The sequence below is a fragment of the Pelophylax lessonae genome (genome assembly GCF_965119305.1).
Source record: "Pelophylax lessonae genome assembly, chromosome: 9".
In the NCBI taxonomy this organism is placed as follows: domain Eukaryota; kingdom Metazoa; phylum Chordata; class Amphibia; order Anura; family Ranidae; genus Pelophylax; species Pelophylax lessonae.
Genome location: NC_138776.1, coordinates 97002390 through 97022466, shown reverse-complemented (window position 1 = coordinate 97022466; position 20077 = coordinate 97002390). Strand labels below are relative to the sequence as shown.

Genomic DNA, 20077 nt, shown 5'->3' with positions numbered 1-20077 from the left:
ATGACAGCCTCAACCCGGGTTCCAACCAGGCCACACCCCCAATGCATTTCAATCCGCCCTTGGAATTTAATCATCAGGAACATGATTCCCCATGATTAAGCTCTGGGGCAGAATGAAACGTGTTTGGAGGCATGGACTGGTTGGAGCGGGGGCTGAGGCTGTCATACACCTCCTTACAGGGTTTTGCTGTGATGTGTGAGTTAAGCCTTCCTTTCCCTACTAGATGGAAAACCAAGAGCCAGACAGCATACAAAGGCTTCTGTGCCCCGAGTTTTTTTTACTTACACTAATATAAGAGAAGGGCCCTAGTGGGAGTATTGTTGGTATGTAAACTTGCACTCCTCTTTAAAAGGAGAACTCCAGTCAAAATCGGTTTTGTATCAAGTGAGAAAGGTTTAGAATCGGTCAGGTTTGTACTGCCTAATGGGTGCCCACTGGCAACAATTACCCCTACCATGGTCACTGGGGCATTTTATCAAGAGCAATCTGTCTATTGGGGATCCCAACAGCAATATAAATCTAACAGAGGTAATAACCCATACCACTGTATTCAAAAATAAAAGGCTGCCGTTACATTTTAAGGTCTGCTAATAGGGCATTTTCTCGCTCCCCTATGGGTACAATTTGTGGGTGTTTTAAGGTTGAAGTATTAATCAGTGCAACACATTAAAGTGCACCTGTACTGAGAGAAACATGTGAACTACCATTGCAATCTTCTAAGAATACTAGCTACCTGGATATCTTTGATGTAAATACATGCAGTAAGTCAAAATGTGATGATAAAATCACACAGATTGTACAAGCTGTTAAATCAGCCAGCTAGCCAGGCACCTAGACTCTTTAGAAAGCAGTTCCAATGGCATCCTTTATGTTCCCTTGGTGGGGCCTTCTTTCAATCCGTGCAGCTGTGGGCATTAACATGCATGTAAAATTCACTACTCTTCTAACACTTGCATAGAAGTGTGCCTAAACAATAGAATGCATCATTTTTACTGCATACTGCACTATAGTCCACATTATCTTCACAGCTCTATTAAAACTCTATATACACTTTGCTATGCAAAGAGTTCACAAAGGTCCTTTAAAGTGGAAGTAAACCCATAGATTTAACAGTTTCAAAAAACAGTTACATTTCCAGCATATGCCAGGAATGTAACTATCACATTGGATGTGCTCTCAACCAAGCTGTCAAACCATCCAATGGCCTGGTGTCCTAACAATCACATTTGCAGCATCATAGAACTTGAAGATTAAACAGAGGCCAAGACGGCAGCTTCTTGGCTAAAAACTATAGGAAGGTTAACTTCCACTTTAAGCTTAATTCCAACCATACAAAGCAAGTGTAGTGGAAACACCACTGTGTACACCCCCTGGGCATTGAGATGAGGAGCACCATTGCTTTACTCAAAAGGTATGCTACATTGGAAGAAAGATCCCCACTCAGCCCCAGGTTAAGTTCGAATTCTGTCCACCAGCAGAATGTAGGCAAGCATGAACGGATGTTTTATTAGGAAAAATCAAAATGTACAATTGCTGTGCTCTCGCTTTTAGATTTACCCAAAACTATGCAGTGTGAGGTGCTACCCAAAACAGGCAATTCAGTTTATATCCAGAAAGGAAATCACACTACACAGCTACTAGTAAAATCTGAATTAGATGTGTCCTTAGCAATGAATCCACAGAATCACGGGTGACATAATTAGTGTGATTCTCAAAACCTTTGCTTTGACTTAGACCTTATAAAGACATGGCCAGTTAGGGGTTCATAAAAAGAGGATTACAAGACAGATTCAGTATAATGTAGTACACAATTTGGCTAACTGAAATATGCTGCTGGATGGGGGCTAAACGCAACAAGGTGCAGCAATCAGGGATGTATGTATAACAGGTATACATCCCGGGACACAAAGGGCCCTAAAAAGAAGAGTACCACTTGGTAGTGTCCAGTCTTCCTGTCTGCCAGTCTATGGCAAGCTGAAATATGCTGCTGCTGGATGGAGCTAAAAGCAGCAAGGTGCAGCAATCAGGGATGTATGTATAACAGGTATACATCCCTGGACACATAGGGCCCTAAAAAGGGGAGTACCACTTTGTACAGTGTCCAGTCTTGCTGCCTGCCAGTCTATAAAAAGCTAAAATATGCTGGAGTTTGACAGGGCTGGAATCTGCACCTGTGCTTCTTGGGAGAACTAAAAGGCCAGGATTGGACCCACACATGTTAAATGACTAGTGTGCAAAGGGCCTAAGACAACTGGACCAATGAGAGTGGTAAGTTGCAGCAGCCAATTGGATCTCTTAAAGATGAATTTCACCTTTTGCAAAAATGTAATACATGCACTTACAAGATTTAAAAAAAGTGCATTTAATAAATGTTTGCATTGGATCCTGCAAAGAACTGCAACCTTGATCATTGCATTGAGAGTGCAATGCACAGTCTCCTGCAGACTCTTCCCTCAAACAAAAGGCAGAAGTACTGAGCTTCAATTATATGGCTGGAAGAAGTAAACATTGGACATCAAGTGTGGTGACGTCACCATGCTGGTGTTCCATTATGACATATGAGCCCCGCTGCCGATGTGGCAGATGGGACTTGTAGTCTCTGCATTCACAGATCTCTGTGAATAGACAATTCAGCTGTGTGGGTTCAACCACATACAGCTGAGCCAAAATTAGACCCAAACAGAAGCCTGTGGGTCTGTTATTAAAGTAGGTTTGGGGGGGAGGGGGGGGGGGGGGGAGACGACGACACAGTGCAGGAATATTACCAGTTTCCTGGTTTTACCCTAGGCATGAGTGTAAAATGAAACATGGTCCTAAATATGGACTTAGCCTTTAAATCTTGTAGCAGTACTAGAAAAAAAAATACTATTGGCATTCAGTTGCTTTTTAGAAGTCGATTTAGTGTAAATGGACACTACTGTGAATATTATGCCTTTGGTCATAAAGGGTCGCTGAAATGTGTTGGTCCCTTATAAATACCATTTCTATAGAATCTGCAGTAAATTTACACATAACTAGCAATGCCATTTCCCCAGTCCTTCCACACCTGCAAAGTTTGTACAACGAATAGAGGTCACCTGGGCATTAATACAGAGCAGCTTCTATTTAACAGTATTCCTACATAACCCAGGGATGCCAAGAAATATACAAAAGGCATTCAACAAGTAACCTTTTTAACCTACAGTAGATCTTCGGTTACACAGGCGTCTAATATACAACACTACTTTGTTGAATAGTAAATACATGGCGAGTAGGCTAAAAAACAGTGTAGACATGCTTTGTTTCAGATGAGCTACTGTAGGCCAACAGAGTGCATTTGTGTTGTGTCCTTTGGAAAGGGAGGCGTTTGCTGTGACCTCGGAGTGCTCTGCATGTGAAAATGTCGGCGGTAAAGCAGTCTTGTGTGTTTCCATGGCTCTTCTCGTTCGTTATTTCTTCTTTGCATTAACATTTTTGCAGACCCAGTTCATTCCGTCCTAGAGAAAGAGAAGCAGGGAAATCAAACGCCATGTCACATCAGACAGAAATGATGATGAAAATACACATCCTCCAGTATTACTTTCAATTCCAACCAATTAAAAGGAAACTACAGACCATTTGCAGATTTTCAGAGCTATGTAGTCAGCTTCATGTTAATAATTAGCAAAGTGCGTCAATGTTTAAAAAACCTTCTTTGCATTCGGTTTGCCCACTGGCAGAGGAGGAGGGTGTTTTTTAGCGTGAATGGAGTGCCGCTACAAAAATGGAAAAGTGGGGGTTACTTGTGAAAAGCAGGTGCAGATCAGTATGTCCAATTTAGCCATGCTGAGAATCGTAAAAAAAATCTAAACCAATTATAATAACTAAAACGTATTTGTTTAATTGCATTTGTAAATAATACCTCAGTTTGTAGGGTGGTTACGTCAGTACTTAAAGTGATTGTAAAGTCTTGTTTAAAAAAAAAAAAAAAAAGAACAAAACAGGTTATACTTACCTGCCCTGTACAAGTAGGTTTTGCACAGGGCAGCCCGGATCCTCCTCTTTTTGGGTCTCTCGTCGCTGCTCCTGGCCCCTCCCTCCCTCCCGTTGAGTGCCCCCACAGCAAGCAGCTTGCTATGGGGGCACCAAGCCGAGCTGCTGTGTCCATTCAGACATGGAACTGTGGTTCGGCCCTGCCCCCTCTCTCCCGATTGGCTGACTTTGATCGACAGCTGTGGCAGCCAATGACGCCGCTGCTGTGTCTAAGCCAATCAGGAGGGAGAGTCCCAGATGGTCGAGGGACTCATGGACATCGATGGATAGAGATGGGGCTCAGGTAAGTATTAGGGGGGTTGAGGGCAGCTGCTACACAGAGAAGACTTTTTATCTTAATGCATAGAATGGATTAAGATAAAAAAAAAAAAAAAGATAGCAGAGGAGAGAGCCAAGAAGAGAGAAATTACACCTAATGCACTAGATTGAGTACACACTATAGCGGGACATGCTTTGTCCCTCTAATATTTCAAGTCTGAGGTTTACAACCACTTTAATGAAAAGGACAGAGCACAATAGAAGACAAAACCATTCAGCTACCTACAGTAAATGTATGGGAACTGAACAGTCTATACTGCCCCTCCCTAAGATGGTGCACTAATCCTATTGTGCATCTACCAGCTGGAGAAAGGGAGGATGAGTGGGTGGGCATTTGGAGAGGGTGCACATAGGGACAGACTTTTTACAGAGGAGTTGGGCACATAGCGACAGGATTCCTACAGACCGGCCCATGGAGACAGGTTTCCCACAAAGAGCAGAGGGGGCACGCACATAGAGGCAGGCTTCCTACAGAGAGCAGAAGGTATTAACACAGAGAAACAGGTTTCCTACAGAGGGCAGAGGGGGCACGCACATAGAGGCAGGCTTCCTACAGAGGGCAGAAGGGATTAGCAAAGAGAAATGGGTTTCCTACAGAGGGCACACGCACCTGGAGGCAGGCTTCCTACAGAGGGCAGAAGGGATTAGCACAGAGAAATGGGTTTCCTACAGAGGGCACACGCACATAGAGGCAGGCTTCCTACAGAGGGCAGAAGGGGTAGGCACATAGAGACAAGCATCCTACAGAGGGCAGAAGGGGTAGGCACAGAGGCAGGCCGCTCACAGAGGGCAGAAGGGGTAGGCACACAGACAGACTTCCTACACAGGAGGCAAGCACATAGAGACAGGCTTCCTACAGAGAGCAGAGTGGGCAGACAAAGCCTGGTTTCCTAGAGAGGGCAGAAGGGGTAGGCACATAGAGACAGACTTCCTACACAGGGGGCAGGCACAAAGGTTACCTACATGGGGGGTGGGCACATAGAGACAGACTTCCTACAGTTGGCAGACACATAGAGACAGCCTTCCTGCAGAGAGGATGGGCATGCAAGACATACTTGCCAGAGCTGGGAGACCTAGAGGGCAAGGCCTGGCTCTCTGATGTCACACTATTTGGCTGCTACAAGCTTTTAAGTGCAGAGGAGGGGTTTGGGGTCTTTTACACCCCAGATCCCTCCATAAAGAGTACCTGTCACTGCCTATTACTGTCACAAGGGATGTTTACATTCCTTGTGACAACAATAAAAATGATCAAAAATGTTTTTATTTTAAATTGACAGTGTAAAAATAAAAACTTTAAAATGTGCAGAATATCAACACCTAATATTGGCCTAAAGGGTGGCCGGAAGATCGGTATCGGTCGATCCCTAGCATGTACATTAGAATATTAATGCTGGTAATTACCACGAGCATCAGCCGCTGAGGATGAACACAAAACAACCTTTTTCCTAGTCATGCTCAGTTAGCATATGGGCGGTGCGGTTAGGAATGGTCTGCGCTAAGATGTAGTAGCTACATTCCACATACGGGTGGGACCATATATTAGAAGTGTGATCTGCAGAGTTTTTTTTTTATTCATTTTGTGATATTCTATCCTGCATTGTTGTTTCCAAGTATCTGCATGACTACATATTAAAGTGGATGTAAACGTTCTATTTTTATTTTTTAAATAACATGCCTATACTTACCTGCTCTGTGCAATTGTTTTGCACAGAGCAGCCCCGATCCTCTTCTTCTTAGGTCCCCCGCCGGCGCTCCAGGCCCTTCCTCTTCATTGGGTGCCCCTACGGAAATCTGCTTTCCATGGGGGATTTGTGCGTACTAGCTCCTGAGTCCCGCTGCTGTGCCCCGGCCCCCTGCTCCCATGTCACAGCTTTCGATTGACAGCTGCGGGAGCTAATGGCTCCTGCTATCGATATGTGCAATAAGGAGAGCGACAGCCGCTGGAGCCACTGCGCTTGTGCACATTGCTGGATCGGATCAGGCTCAAGTAAGAGGGAACAGAAGGCTTTACAACCACTTTAAGGTATGGCAGAATCTGTATCAGTATTTTTTAACTATAAAATGTGCTGTGCTCTACAAAAAACATACAAGTTGGATAATTATTTCTTACAAAACAGTATAACACCTGTTATCATGAGTATACCCAATATATACGCCATGTGAGTTGTATGAACCTCCCCCACCAGATCATTACTCAGAACACAGGTGTACATGGTAGAGATAACATCTCTGGAACAGTATAAAAGGACTCCTAGTCAGGCATAGCTGAATCCGATACATGGTAGTGGCCAGCAGTCAGAACACAGGTGTACACAGGAGATACACATCTCTGAATTATTGCACCAGGTGGAAGTCACCAGGACATCAATTTCTGCAACATTATAGGGCTGATACTGTATCACATTGCATAAAACACACTCCGAAGCCCATATGAGAGAATTGGTTCAAATTAAGATTTTTTAAATTATAATCTATATGGAGCAATAGTAGCTCAGCCATTATGAAGGCGGATGGAAGTAGGAGGTGACAGATGGTGCCTTAGTAAAGACATTGCTGTGATAAAGATAATGCTGCTGATCGGCCACACAAAAATGTATTGATCGGTTTTAATAATGTACATCTTTCAGCCTAAAGGCTGTGCGTTTCCCGATCTGTGTTTAAAACGCATCGCTGTTGCAATCTGCAGCGAGTGTCAATTAGGTTAATGACTCCCCAATTGCAGATTGCAAATTCAATGTGTTTGCCTGCACCAGATCACATGGTACAGAAGTACCATGTGATCTGTTTGCAGGGCCTTTTTTTAAAGTAGTGTATGCACTACATTTGCTGTGGTCCAATGCCGCTCATGGGCTCAAATCACACCGCATTGCTGCACTCTTGGGCTATTCCAATTTAAATTAATGCCTAAACGTAAGTGTACACCCACGTGAGGGTTGTGTTTTTATGCCCGCATGGGGATGCACAAGTGTTCTGTATATCTGCATGCAAGCTGTTTTATTCACGTAAATTTGGATGCAGTGGCTGCACGGATACACCCGCTGCTCCCAAATTTGGCAGGCAGCATGAATTCAGGGACACACACACCTACACAGATGTTAAAGCGGAATTCCACCCTAAAAATGAACTTTCCACCGTCCGTTAGCTTAAAAAAAACCTGAAAAAGAATTGGATAATTAAAATGTGTTTTTTGTTTCACTTATCTTGTTTTTAATGAAAATAAACTTACCTTCCTTCCTCTTCCTCCCTCTGTGGCCGTGGCCCACGACGTCACTTCCTCCTTTGCATTGACTCCTGGGAGATGAGCGTCATCAATCCCAGGAGTCAATGCGCCTGCATCGGTGTCACTCGTCACTTCCGGTGCATGCGCGTCATTCCTTGCTGAACAGCTTCTGGGCATGCGCAGAACCAGCTGCGGGATGACGCGTCTGCCCCAGAAGTGACGAGCAGGGCATTCTGGGACTCCGACATCACCGAAGAGGACGCCCCGGCTTCAGCTGCCCACACCTGAGATGGCAGCGCTGGACAAGACATTTTTAAGGTAAATATTTCTTCTCACAGGTGAGTTAAACAGGGGACAGTTCAGAGGCTATCGTTGCTTAAATGCACTAGCCCTGACCGTCCCAGGGGTATTTTTATCTAAAAAAAAATTGTTGCCAGGAACTCCGCTTTAAAATAGGGAGTCGAGGTTGTGTCTGTGCAGCTGCTGTGTCCTAAATGCCATGAATGCGACTGCCTGCATAAAGATACAGAAAACACCTGTGCATCCCTGTGTGGGCAAACACAGCTCTCCTGTGGATGTACACTTACAGTGCCACTAAACCCACATCACAAAAAACTATCAATAAATGGTGTATTACATGCTGTTCATACTCACTCAGTCACTATGAGATTTGTTTTCTCTATTCTGCAAAAAATGATGGTTGATCCTGCTGTTCTCTGCCCCCCCCCCCCTTCTTGTCAAAGTCCCCGATGCAGCTAAGGATTTTGGAGACCGTTGTTGGCAGCTCTGCACATGCTCAGGTTTCAGTAAATTTCTATGCATTTCCTCCCTATCACATCTGAGCAGCCCACGTGACTACAGAGTCACACATGTTGTATACACAGTGCTAAATGACAGCCCACTCCCTCCTCCATGCCCACTAGCCAGCTAAACACAATGGGGGTGGGGGGATGTTACTTGAAGATTTATGGAGGCTTCCATAAAAACTTTCAAGTATATATTTGTATGACAATTTAAAACGGTTTATTGATAATTATTTATTTTTACTCTGTATTCTAAAAGCTGTTTTTTTTTTGAACATGTGACCAGCAGCAGAAGACTAGAAGCTCCTCCTGCTTATGTTTCCCTGCAGGCAGGCTGGTAAAAAGCTGGGTCATGTGACCGATGTATATTGATTAGGAAAAAAAAAAAAAATTAAGATTTCTTTTTAACTTAAAATAATTAAAGTGCCATCATCCACATATAGAAATAGAAGGGACAATGTAAATTAGATTGTGTGTTTACTATCACTTTAAGAACGCCCGTGTGACTGAGGCTTAACTTTAAAAATCGTTCTTTTGGACCAAGCTGACCAAAACAAACTATTTCCTTTATTAATGCATGGGCCTGCTGGAAGTACTGTAAAAACATCATTATTTCCAAGATACACAGCACTGTGCCATGCACCAATGCCTGATTGGCTTAGCGTGCTGTCCCTTCCTCTTAATTTGAATGCCGCCGTACAGGGGATTGCAGGAGGCTGATAAAAACAGATTGAGATACATTTAAAAATACATTGACATTTTTAATAAAATTTAACTAGATTAAATTTGGGGTAATCTGAGAATGTTGAGAAATTATACTGTACAGGAAATATTGGCCTGTCAGTGTATGCGCATTAGGGTTACACCACTGTCAATCGCCCCAACAGGCCAGTGTTCTCAGATGGACAATTTCGTAGCCTATCCTTCCAAACATTTTCATTATAAAAAATAAAAAAAATTAAGACAAACTGGTCACTCCTAAGTTCACATGGTGGAAAAGGTCTCCTAGGAAGCAGTTAAATACTGACCTCATCTTTGATATCTGCATTCCCCATTACCTAGCATTATAATCAATAAAATATCTATGTTGCACGCATTTTCTCAACTACCACCTCATTGCGGTGAGCGATGCAAGTGCAGAGAAAACTGCTTGAGTATCAGATGTGTCTCTGGAATGAAGTCATCCTGTGGCTGTGTAGCTTGATATCCATCTGACCGTATCAACAGCCATCATGCCAAACATGAGACAAGGCCCTTCATTAATTTTCTATGTGGGTTCACTGGCTCGTCCAGAACAGCTGAGACAGCTTAAAACAATAACGATGTGCTGACACCTTCCTCCTACTCAGTGCACTTATTCCATAAACAGCGCTGGCCTCTGGACACAATAAACATGCAACAGCCTTGGCTCATCTATCTATTGTATATACACAGAGCTATTAAACAATATGGCCTGTTCAAACAGCATGAAATCCATCGAGTGCTGTGCATTAGGCTGAGAAAAACAAGAGTTATTGGCAGGCAGGCCGCATACAGGGAGAGGGCAGCCGGCATGATAGAATGAGAATAGCTTAGGCATTTAAAGGGTCAGGCTAACCTAAAAGTTATACTTCAGTTATTGGAAGTGTCTGGTGGGCCAAATCCTCCCTAAGCTTCTTATACCTCCAGAAGCGAGCCGGTTCTCCCCTTGCTCTGCTCCCACACACATTGTAGTCTTAAGCCTCGTACACACGCAATGATTATCGGCCAACTGATCGTCAGACTTTTGTCCAAGTTGTGTTTTGTTGGTTGGAATGTGCCTAGACTGCACACGAATTTTCTCGGCCAATAAAATTCTACTTCAGAAGTGATGTCATGTGTTGGTTTGTTTTCTTTGTGTTTTCTCTTCACTGAGCATGCCCAGACTTGCTCATCAGATTTTTCCCTGTCGAAATCTGTACTGACTGCACGAAAATCGTCCGTTGTGTTGACGGCCAACAAAAGCACATCACAACGCATAGATGGAAATACACATGGAGTGTGTTGCAGTGCAGTGGGCCCAAAATGGATCAGGTACCTTCTTCTTGTACCTTGACTGAAACAAAACAGGCAGATGCAACACAATGGGGTCAATTTACTGTACAAGTATAGGCTATGTAGGTACCAGTATGAGCTTTTTACTTGGCAAAGTGAAATTTTAATGAATTTTTTAGTGAATTTTTCCTTACGCTTTTTGAAAAAGGTAACGCTCTGCTGACTTCAATCATCCAATCGCATCCTTGCACATGATTGGGTAATCTTTCTGAAATACACGCTTACCAGATATTAATGACCCCGCATTACAAAAGGTCACCATTTGCTTAGAATCCAAACCAGGCCTGGGCTTTTAAGGCATCCACATAGGTCCTCTAATAGGGCTCCACACTTTCCTCGATTCCATACCTTGGCTGTGGAAGATTGTGTTGGTGGTGGTGCTTGTTGTTTTGGGTGATGGAGAGGATGATGAGGAGGAGGTTAGAGAGGTAGTGGTGGAGGAGGAGGATGAGGTGTAGAGGAGTAGTTGTTGGTGGGTAACAGTCGCCGGGACTACAGTGGCTATGGCGCTGGATTCAAAAGACAACAGTTGCTTTAACTCACAAAAGAGGGAGCCTAACCTGAGAGGAGGAAGAGGAGGAGCCGTCTGACACTGACTTACACACAGCCTCGGGAGATACTTCTTGTGCGCCTCAAATTCTATGTGTATGCCAGTGTTAGCTAGCGCCTCCTCTTTTTCCTCTCAGGTTAGGCTGCCTCCCTCTTTTGTGAGTTATAGCAACTGTTGCCTTGTGAATCGAGCACCATAGTCACCGTAGTCCTGGCAACTGTTACCTATAAACAAACAACAACTACTCCTCTCCTCCTCATCCTCCTCTACCACCACCACCACCTCTCCAACCGCCTCCTCATCATCCTCCCCATCACTCACAACAACAAGCACCACCATCAACAACACAATCCTCCACAGCCAAGGTATGGAATTGAGGAGAGTGTGGAGCCCTATTAGAGGAGCTATGTGGATGCCTTAAAAGCCCAGGCCTGGTTTGGATTCTAAGCGACTGATAACCTTTTGTAATGAGGGGTCATTAATATCTGGTAAGGGTGTGTTTCATCCATTGCTGGTGGTATCTTCAAGGTGGTGGATGGTGACATCAGCAACTGTAGAACATCACAATTATGGGACTTTTTTGTCAAACCTATTATGTTTTGATTTGTGCTGCACCTATAGGCACTGATTAGCGGAACTTAAAATTACATTATTGGTTACAAGCAGTGTCAGAAAAATTACAACTCCACAGAGGGGTGGGTGCTGTGTCCGTCAATGAACATCAGAGAAATTTATTTCACAGTAAGTCAAAAATCCCATTTTCTTTTTCGTTCATTGACGGACACAGCTCCTGATCTTCATGACCATTGGGACGTCCTAAAGTGTTAAACATGAGGGGTGGGAACAGCAAGAAAGAAATTTCCAAGGCTAACTATAGCCAACCAGGTCAACAGGAGCTCAACCAAAACAACTGGAGCTCACCTGAAAAAAAACAATACACCCTCAAGAGGAGCAGGTCCTCTAATCAGCAGCCTGTAAAACCTTACGGCCAAAGGAAGCATCCACAGATGCCAACATATCCACTTTCTAGAACTCTGTAAAAGCGTGCACCAGATCGGCGTACCAAGCCCGGCGAGGCCAGTCCGGGGTCACTAAGATGACTGGAATCCCTTCTGCCCCGATCCTGCGTAAAAGTTTTGGTAGAAGCCTGAGAGGAGGGAAGGCGTAAAATCAGACGATACTGACCCCATGGGGCCACCAGCGTGCCTGTGACGTCCGCCAGAGGATCCCGTGACCGACCCACGAACCTCTGCACCTTTCTGTTGAGCCGAGACACCAACAGATTCACCTCGAGGGTGCCCCACCAGAGACACAGTTGATGACACACCTCCGGACTAAGGAACCACTCTTTTGTCCAACGCCTGCTGACTGAGGTAATCCGCATGCCAATTTTCCAACGCGGAAAGTGTACAGCTGAGAGGGCTGGATTGAACCGTTTTTGCCCATCTTAGAAAGCCGGCTATCTCCAGAGCCACCAGGACACTTCTTGTGCCCCCTTGGTGATTGACATAAACCACGGCCGTGGCATTATCCGAACTGGATTATCCGCACTGGACAACCCTGGACAACCCTGAAGATGATCCATCTAATGATCCAGACACAGTCTGATCACTTGGACTTCAAATACATTGATCGGTAGTCTGGACCATTCTAGCGTCCAGATCCCCTGAGCAAAATGCTTGCGGAGGAAGCCTCCCCAGCCGGACAGGCTGGCATCTGTGGTGACCAGTGTCCAATTCAGGGGAGGAAGGATTTGCCCAGCCAAAGCGCGGAGAACGAAGCCACCATATCAGGGACTCTTTCGTACCCTCACTCATCCAGATCTGATTGTCCAGAGACTGCGGAGTCTTGTCCCATTTGGTCAGAATCTTCCTTTGCAGGGACCTTGTATGGAACTGTGCAAATGGAACCGCCTCGAAGGTAGACACCATCAGGCCAAGCGCCCCCATGCAAGTCCAGGGGAATGACCATTTGCTGGACAGCAGGAGAAAAATTGCAGCCTGCAATTTCTGGAGTTTGTCCAGAGGAAGGAGCACTCTGACCAAGGCCAAGTCCAGAGTCAGGCCCAGATAATTCAGCTTTGTGGAGGGAACCAGGGCAGACTTCCCAGCCGAACTCCTGCAGAGTTCATATTGTGATCTCCAGGTTTTCCGCCAGAGCATAAGGAGACTCTGCTCCCAGAAGGAAACTGTCCAAGTAGCCCATTACCGTGATCCCCGTTGGCGTAGCAAAGCTAGAACCGGGGCTAACACTTTTGTGAAGACACAAGGAGCAGAGGCGAGGCCAAAGGGTAATGCCACAAACTGATAATGTTCCTTTCCCATGGCAAAAGCGGAGGAAGTGCTGGTGACACATATTGGAATGTGAAGGGAAGCATCCTTGATGTCGATAAAGGTGAGGGAACTCCCCTGACGCAGGGATCCCACCACCGTTCGAATGGACTCTATTCTGAACTTCTGCACCCACACAAAGCAGTTCAGCGTCTTGGAGGTCCAGGATTGGATGCACTTTGCCTTCCTTCCTGGGAACTGTAAACAGGTTTTAAAACCCCTCCAGGAGGTGGACCAGACCACCCAAACAGCCAGGGGGTGCCTGATGGAAAGGAGGGGAACCGAGGGGCCCATGTCCACCCCAAAACCCTCCAGGGGGAGAGGGGAACAGCTACTCACCATACCAGGAGGTCACTGCTCCAGACAGAACCCCTCTTCATCGAAATAAGGGGGGTGTCGGCCAGGAGGAACGCAACAACTCAGGCCAAGACCCGGTCCTATGCGACCTCGCAAGGCGTTTAACTCGCAGGCCAGCCCCCGTCAGGTGGGGCTATGTCGCAGCCGACCTAGCCCGGAGCTGAGGTCTGCGCCCACTCACTGGCCAGACTGGGGTGACCTAGATTATCCAGCCCATCACCAAGTCCAGCAGTAGACTGTAGATCTCACAGGAAAAAATACAGGAGAAGTGAAAAAAAATAAAAAATTCTATCTAAAAAAAAAATTGCCAGTACCAGAGATCCCAGCAAGAAACCAGATCCTTACTCCTGACTAAACAGACAAAAAACTATATACCTATAGCAGAGAGAGGGCGTATACCCCCTGTCACTGCCCATAGGTGTAGCCAGACTTTTTATCTGCCTAGTGTTCTACTCCTGTAGGGGGGAAGTATAACCCAATGGTTAGGAAGATTAGGAGCTGTGTCCGTCAATGAACGAAAGAGAAACTTTTTTTTTTCAAAATTTTCGTTTTTTTTTCGTTTCTTTAGCAAAAAAAAAAAAACAAAAAAAAAAAAACTCAGCGATGGATTAATAACTACCAAAAGAAAGCTCTATTTGTGTGGAAAAAAATATGATAAAAATGTCACATGAATAGTGTTGCATGACCACACAATTGTCATTCAAAGTGGCCTGAGCAGGAAGGGGGTGAAAGTGCCCAGCAGGCAAGTGGTTAACAGTCAAAGCTACTGTGTGTAACTGGGTTCTTACAGTAAACCCCAGCTCATTGTCATTTGCATGCAACAAATCTGATTGGTTCCCAGTCTTCTCCCTCCCTCGCCTAGTGTGGCTTGTGTTTAGGGGATAAACAAGAGTTCGATACTAATGCTGGCTATACACTAGCCGAAAAATCGTTCGAACATCTGTCATTTGTACCATTCATTAATTTCTCATCCAGTTAATGGGCACAAAAAGATAATCAGTTTTAATTTTTCGAAGCCAAAAAATTGAAGGAACCGATTGGAAAATTCTGCCAAACTGGTAAATTGAACAGTTAATGTGTTTCTTGTTCAAACTGTTTGCACTAGGCAAAGGTGAGTAAACAAACTAAAAACGGATTAATTCATGTCCATTGAACAATTTATCAAACAAAATTCAGTCATTACAATGATAGCAAAATCGTTTGCTCTCACAGATGAGTGTTCATTATTCGAAAAGGAGTTTCATATTTTCATATAGTGTATGGCCAGCATTAGGCCCCATTCACATCTAGCAATTTAGGATAATAGGCGCAATGGCTGCCTGCAATTCCCAATCGCACTGCAATGCTTGGAAAATGCAGCACGTGCATTTATAATCAATAGCGTCCATGTGCAGTGCGGATTTGCCTCAAGATTAATTGTGCCACAATCGCAGCAAAACAGCATTGCACGAAGCTTGCCGCCCAAAAGAAGCTCCTGCTCCTTTTTGGGCGACAAGCTTTGTTCGATGCGGGTTTGCTGCGATCTATCTTGGGACAATCGCAGCAAAACCGCAGAGCCCCCCCTGCCCCAAAGCACCCACACCCCCCCCATGTTGAGGGCGTGTTGCCTGGTATGATCCAGGGGGGGTGGGGCCGCTCGCTCGTCCCCTCCCCTTTCCTGGCATGCCGGACTGCATGCTCGGATAAGGTTCTGGTATGGATTTTGGGGGGGACCCCACGCCGTTTTTTCGGCGTGAGGCTACCCTCAAATTCCATACCAGACACTAAGGGCCTGGTTTGGAACCTGGGGGGGGGAACCTCACGCCGTTTTTTCCCCCATTTTGGCGTGGAGTTCCCCCTCAAGATTCTCACAGTGCAGGTCGCACCGCAAGTCGGATCACCCTGATCCGACCTGCGGTGTGACTTCCATTCAAATCAATAGGCTCCCGTAGGGAGCCATTGATTTTGAATGGAAGAAAAAAAAAACGTATAACGTGGCTTAACGCACGTTAAGCAACGTTATGGAGCCTTATGGAGCCTTTAGCAGCGTCAGATGTTTTTTGCAGCTTGACGCTGGAGCTCCTGAACCCACAGTTCCTGGGTTTTTTTTGGAGCTGTAAAACGCCTATGCCACTTGGAGCTCCTAAAAGCTCTATGTGTGCATGAGGCCATAGCATAACATGGATGGGCGTTCTGCAGCTTCAAAAAAAAAACGTCTGACGCTGCTAACAGCAGCTGTAAAAACATCCAGTGTGCATGAGGCCTTAGGGTTGTGCAAAGCAAACTGCACCAGAACATTCAATAAAGAATCTGCTGCAACGGGCAACACAGACTATGCTTTCAGACATTTTCATAGATGAGGTTGCTGAAAAGAGTGTGTGAAAGGCCGGACAGGCAAGTCTGAACTCTACAGAATTTTAATCTGCAAGCCATGCTGGCATCCCACACAGTGATACGATCAGAGTGAAATATTTTGCTGAGACATCAGAGCAATATCCTGCTTACAGTGTAAAAATAGCCTCACCACTGAGGGATCAGGAATTGTAGGGAAAGGGGTACGCAAAAATACATTACATGCTGTCCCTATAAAACATATACTATAAAAATGTCCTGGCACCAATGTATTATGACTTGAATAGACCCAACAGGCCAATTACTGCTTTATACTTAACAAGTTCCCACACTGGCCAATTGATGACATTTCTCTCCTACGTGTAATAATCAGGGTTTTTTTTTTTTTTTTTGTTAGAAAATGACTTCATATCCTCAAACATTATATATTTTTTGATAGCAGAGAGCCTAGAGAATAAAATGGTAGGTGTTGCAATTTTTTTATGTCACACGGTATTTTCAAACGCACTTTCCTTGGGGTGGGGGGAAACACTTTAATTTATTTTATTGCACACAGGCACTATATAATACCTATTTTTTTGGAAAATATAAAAGATGATGTTATGTCATGTAAATAAATACCTTACATATCACACTTTAAAAATGCATCCTCCTGTGGAATGGCGCAAAACTATGGTGTAATGGTGTCGAGCGTTGGGAAACCATCTTGTCCTCTCGGCATCCATTTTGTTTAGTGACCCAGGCTCCTTGAGCAAAAGTAGCCCCCACCTTTCGCTAATCAGTGGAACCAAAAGGCACTCATTCACCCCCACCCCACCTCAATTAGTGTCACTGAATGCAGGTTCCTGCGCAGCTGACATTTTTCACACCTTTATCATAAACAAAGCAGACGGACATGCTAGCCGCCCTGTCTCTGCCTGGTCAGAAGCCTGTCGTAATCTGAGCAGATGGCCAGGGAAGCAGTCTGGTAAATTCCACAGCAAAGGGTCATTCGAAAATGACCGCAGTTAACCCCAAACATCCTAACTTTATACACAAGGAAGATATGTCTCTAGAAAATATATATTTGAATGCCAGATAAAATACCGATCGAATGAAGATCAAACAGGAACACCTTCATGCCTAGGAAAGACAAGCTAGCGATCAGATGCCTTACAGGTCAGAGGTTATTCCGAAATAACCCGTGTTTAGTGTCTGTAGAAAATAGATTAAATATCATACAATCCAATGTCAGTTTCAAGCATGTAACCGTTGCACATCTCCAGATATGAGTTATTTTAATACTCTGTCTAAACGGGATGTGTCTTAGCATGTGTGAGCTCCAGGGGGACCGCCAATGGACCCAGAGCCTATTGGCCAAGTACTTCTGGTGACACCCCCTGGAGGGTCAGAGAAAAAGGACAGGAACTGATAGAGAGTCAGTTCTCATCCTACTATCCGAGCCATAACATCGCTCAAGGGGAACCAATCATACCTGTTCAGCTTCTGAAACTAAGGTAATACCAGGACCGTTTAAATGCAAGTATTTTCATTCTTTATTCTCATATTTCTAAATTGCTGTATTGTGTCTCTATTTCTTTGAAACCCATTTTTCTGTAAATATTTTTATTCGCACAAATTTTAACCTTTCTTATAATTAAACCTTATTTTGAAAAGTGTTAACTTTGTCTCTAAGCTCTTAAACGCAAACTGACCCAAAAGAGCCTGCCTCCTGAAAGCGCGCTACTGTTTAGGCTAACCTATCTGAAACATTCTTGTCTGAGGTGACAGTGTGTGTTACAGACGGTTATTCTAAAGTCATAATTGATATTTGTAAAATCACGAGCGTCCTCCAGGCTCATTATAACGTAGAGGTGGTGGCAGAGAAAGGGTTAATTGTTTAATTAGCCCGGGGACAATCGCTCTCAGTCTGCTGGCATCTAGATTGTGGTCCCGCAAGCTGGACAATCTGTGTGCCAGGTGCAGATGAGAGAGGCACTGTTACGCAAGTGACGGCAGGGTGTGAGATTGCTTGGTCTTTGGTCACAAGGTGGATGAGAAGGCCAGGGGTCTGATACCCGCCACCGTCACATATGGTACTTAGAAATCTCCATTACCTTCACTTTTTTAAGCAGTGTTCCAGCCTTTTCTGTGTTTATTAAAGGTCAGCAGCTACAAAAAGTGTAGCTGCTGACTTTTAATAAACATACACTCAGCTGTCCCATGGTACAGCGATGCGGCCAGTGGGAGCCTCGATTCTCTCCTTCTTCCCGTGGCCCCGGCATCACTAGTGTGGGCACCCGGCTGTGACAGCTTGCGGCTTGGGTCTTGATTGGCTGGCAATCTTCTGGGACCTCTGACATGTCCCAGAAGATTGCAGGGAGGGAGGGGGAGAGGAGAACGTCCGCTCAGGGCACCGCGGTGCTCTGAGCGGAAGTGGGAGCGGGTACCTGTCTAAACTAGGTACCCACTCCCCCTCCAAAAAAATGACATGCCAAATGTGGCAGGTCAGGGGGTTAGGACTACTTAAAGCGGATGTTCCAATTTTGGGTGGAACTCCGCTTTAAAGCCTTTACAGGTTACTAGTTTAGAGTTACACAGGAGGTCTGGAGCTAAAAGTATTCCTCTCGCTAAGACGTTCGTGACGATACTTCACGTGTGGTGCCATTAGCGTTTTACATATGCGTGCAGGACTTCCTTATGTGTTCGCATTTACACATAAGTATGGGGAAGGGGGTGCTTTACATTTTTTTTTATTATTTATTTTATTTGAAACTTTTTTAAATACGGTCTTTCATTTTTTTTTTTTTTTTTTAATCACATTTTTTGCTTTCACAAGGGATGAACAATACCCCCTTGTGAAAGCATGAGCATTGACAGGTCCACTTCATGGAGATAGCTGGGGTCCATTAGACCCTAAATCTCCAATGCAACCGATCAGACCCAGATCAATCTGAGATCAGTGTCATCCTTCTGTCCCTCTGCATTCCTCTTGTCTCGATAAAGTGCTCAGAGCTGAGACAAGTTGCTGTTATGATGAGTCCATCTCCCTCCTAGCGGTTCTTGAATTTGCATCGGGCAGAGGGGGGTAGGTCAAATCTCACAACTAAAATTAAAAGAGAAGTTTAGAGTTTTTTGTATAAGAATCATACTTACCTAGGTGGATGCAGCATCCCTCGATGCTGCATCTGTCCCCCCGCTGGCTCTCTGCTCTACACCCCCGAGCTTACTGGAGTACTGGGCTGTGGAGGGGGCGGGAGTGCCTGGCTCAGTCTCTAAGTGGCTGAGAGAGGCTGAGCCAGGTGCCAGTTTAGGGTTGTGGGCAGATCCTGAGCATATTGTCACAATCTTGCCCCAGCCTGGACCGGCTCTGTAAAGTCAGCCGACAGCGGCTTCAGACTGCTGAAAACAGGTCACAAGAGTGCAGAACGATCTGCACTCCTGTGATCCACAGGAGAAGTACAACCAAATGAGCTTTGGCTAGACTTCTCCTTTAAGCTGACCATACATGGAACCAATTTTGCCATTTCAGCAGGGACTGGCCACATTTCAATTCATGTATTATTGGCAGCTTGCATCAGACTGATCTCAGCAATTAGTAGTGTGGTCCATACTGTGACTAATACTGCATGAGTAGTCCATGGGCATATACTGGCTGTTCCCTAGCCATTTTCCTGCAATCATCTGTAGTATGTGATATCACAGAAAGCACTAAGCAGAAGACAACTACAGCTTTCCCATTACCCTACTATGGCCAAGTATGGCACCTTTCTGTGCTATAAAGCATGATGTTATCCATCACACAAGAGAAAGAAAAGACTTCCTGCCTCTACAATTTTCCAGCCAATAGCAATGGCACAATTGTAATCAAACAAAGCTCCTTGCTAATACTTAAGCTGGCCATACATGGGTAAAAATTCAGCTGGTACAGCAGGAACTGGCTGTTTCCATTCATGAGAAGTTGATCTGATCTATCAATTGACTTCTCACGAACAGGACTGCTGGAAAATGTCAGTTCCATCAACTAATAGGCTGCGGCACCGATCAGAATACAAAGACACAATGGCAAGGATTCCTGCATCCACGTGTGGATGGGGGAAATCAG

At 44.9% G+C, this 20077-nt stretch overlaps 1 protein-coding gene across 1 annotated transcript in view; it reads right to left on the bottom strand.

Annotated features, from left to right (window-relative positions):
• Positions 1-2782: 2782 nt before the first annotated feature.
• The window catches only part of ARL3 (ARF like GTPase 3), a 99671-nt gene continuing 82376 nt past the window's right edge, over positions 2783-20077 (bottom strand). The window contains exon 6 of the mRNA XM_082266810.1: positions 2783-3476. Coding sequence (XP_082122936.1) covers positions 3429-3476 — 48 coding nt within the window. The 3' untranslated portion in view covers positions 2783-3428. The remainder of the gene's footprint in view (positions 3477-20077) is intronic.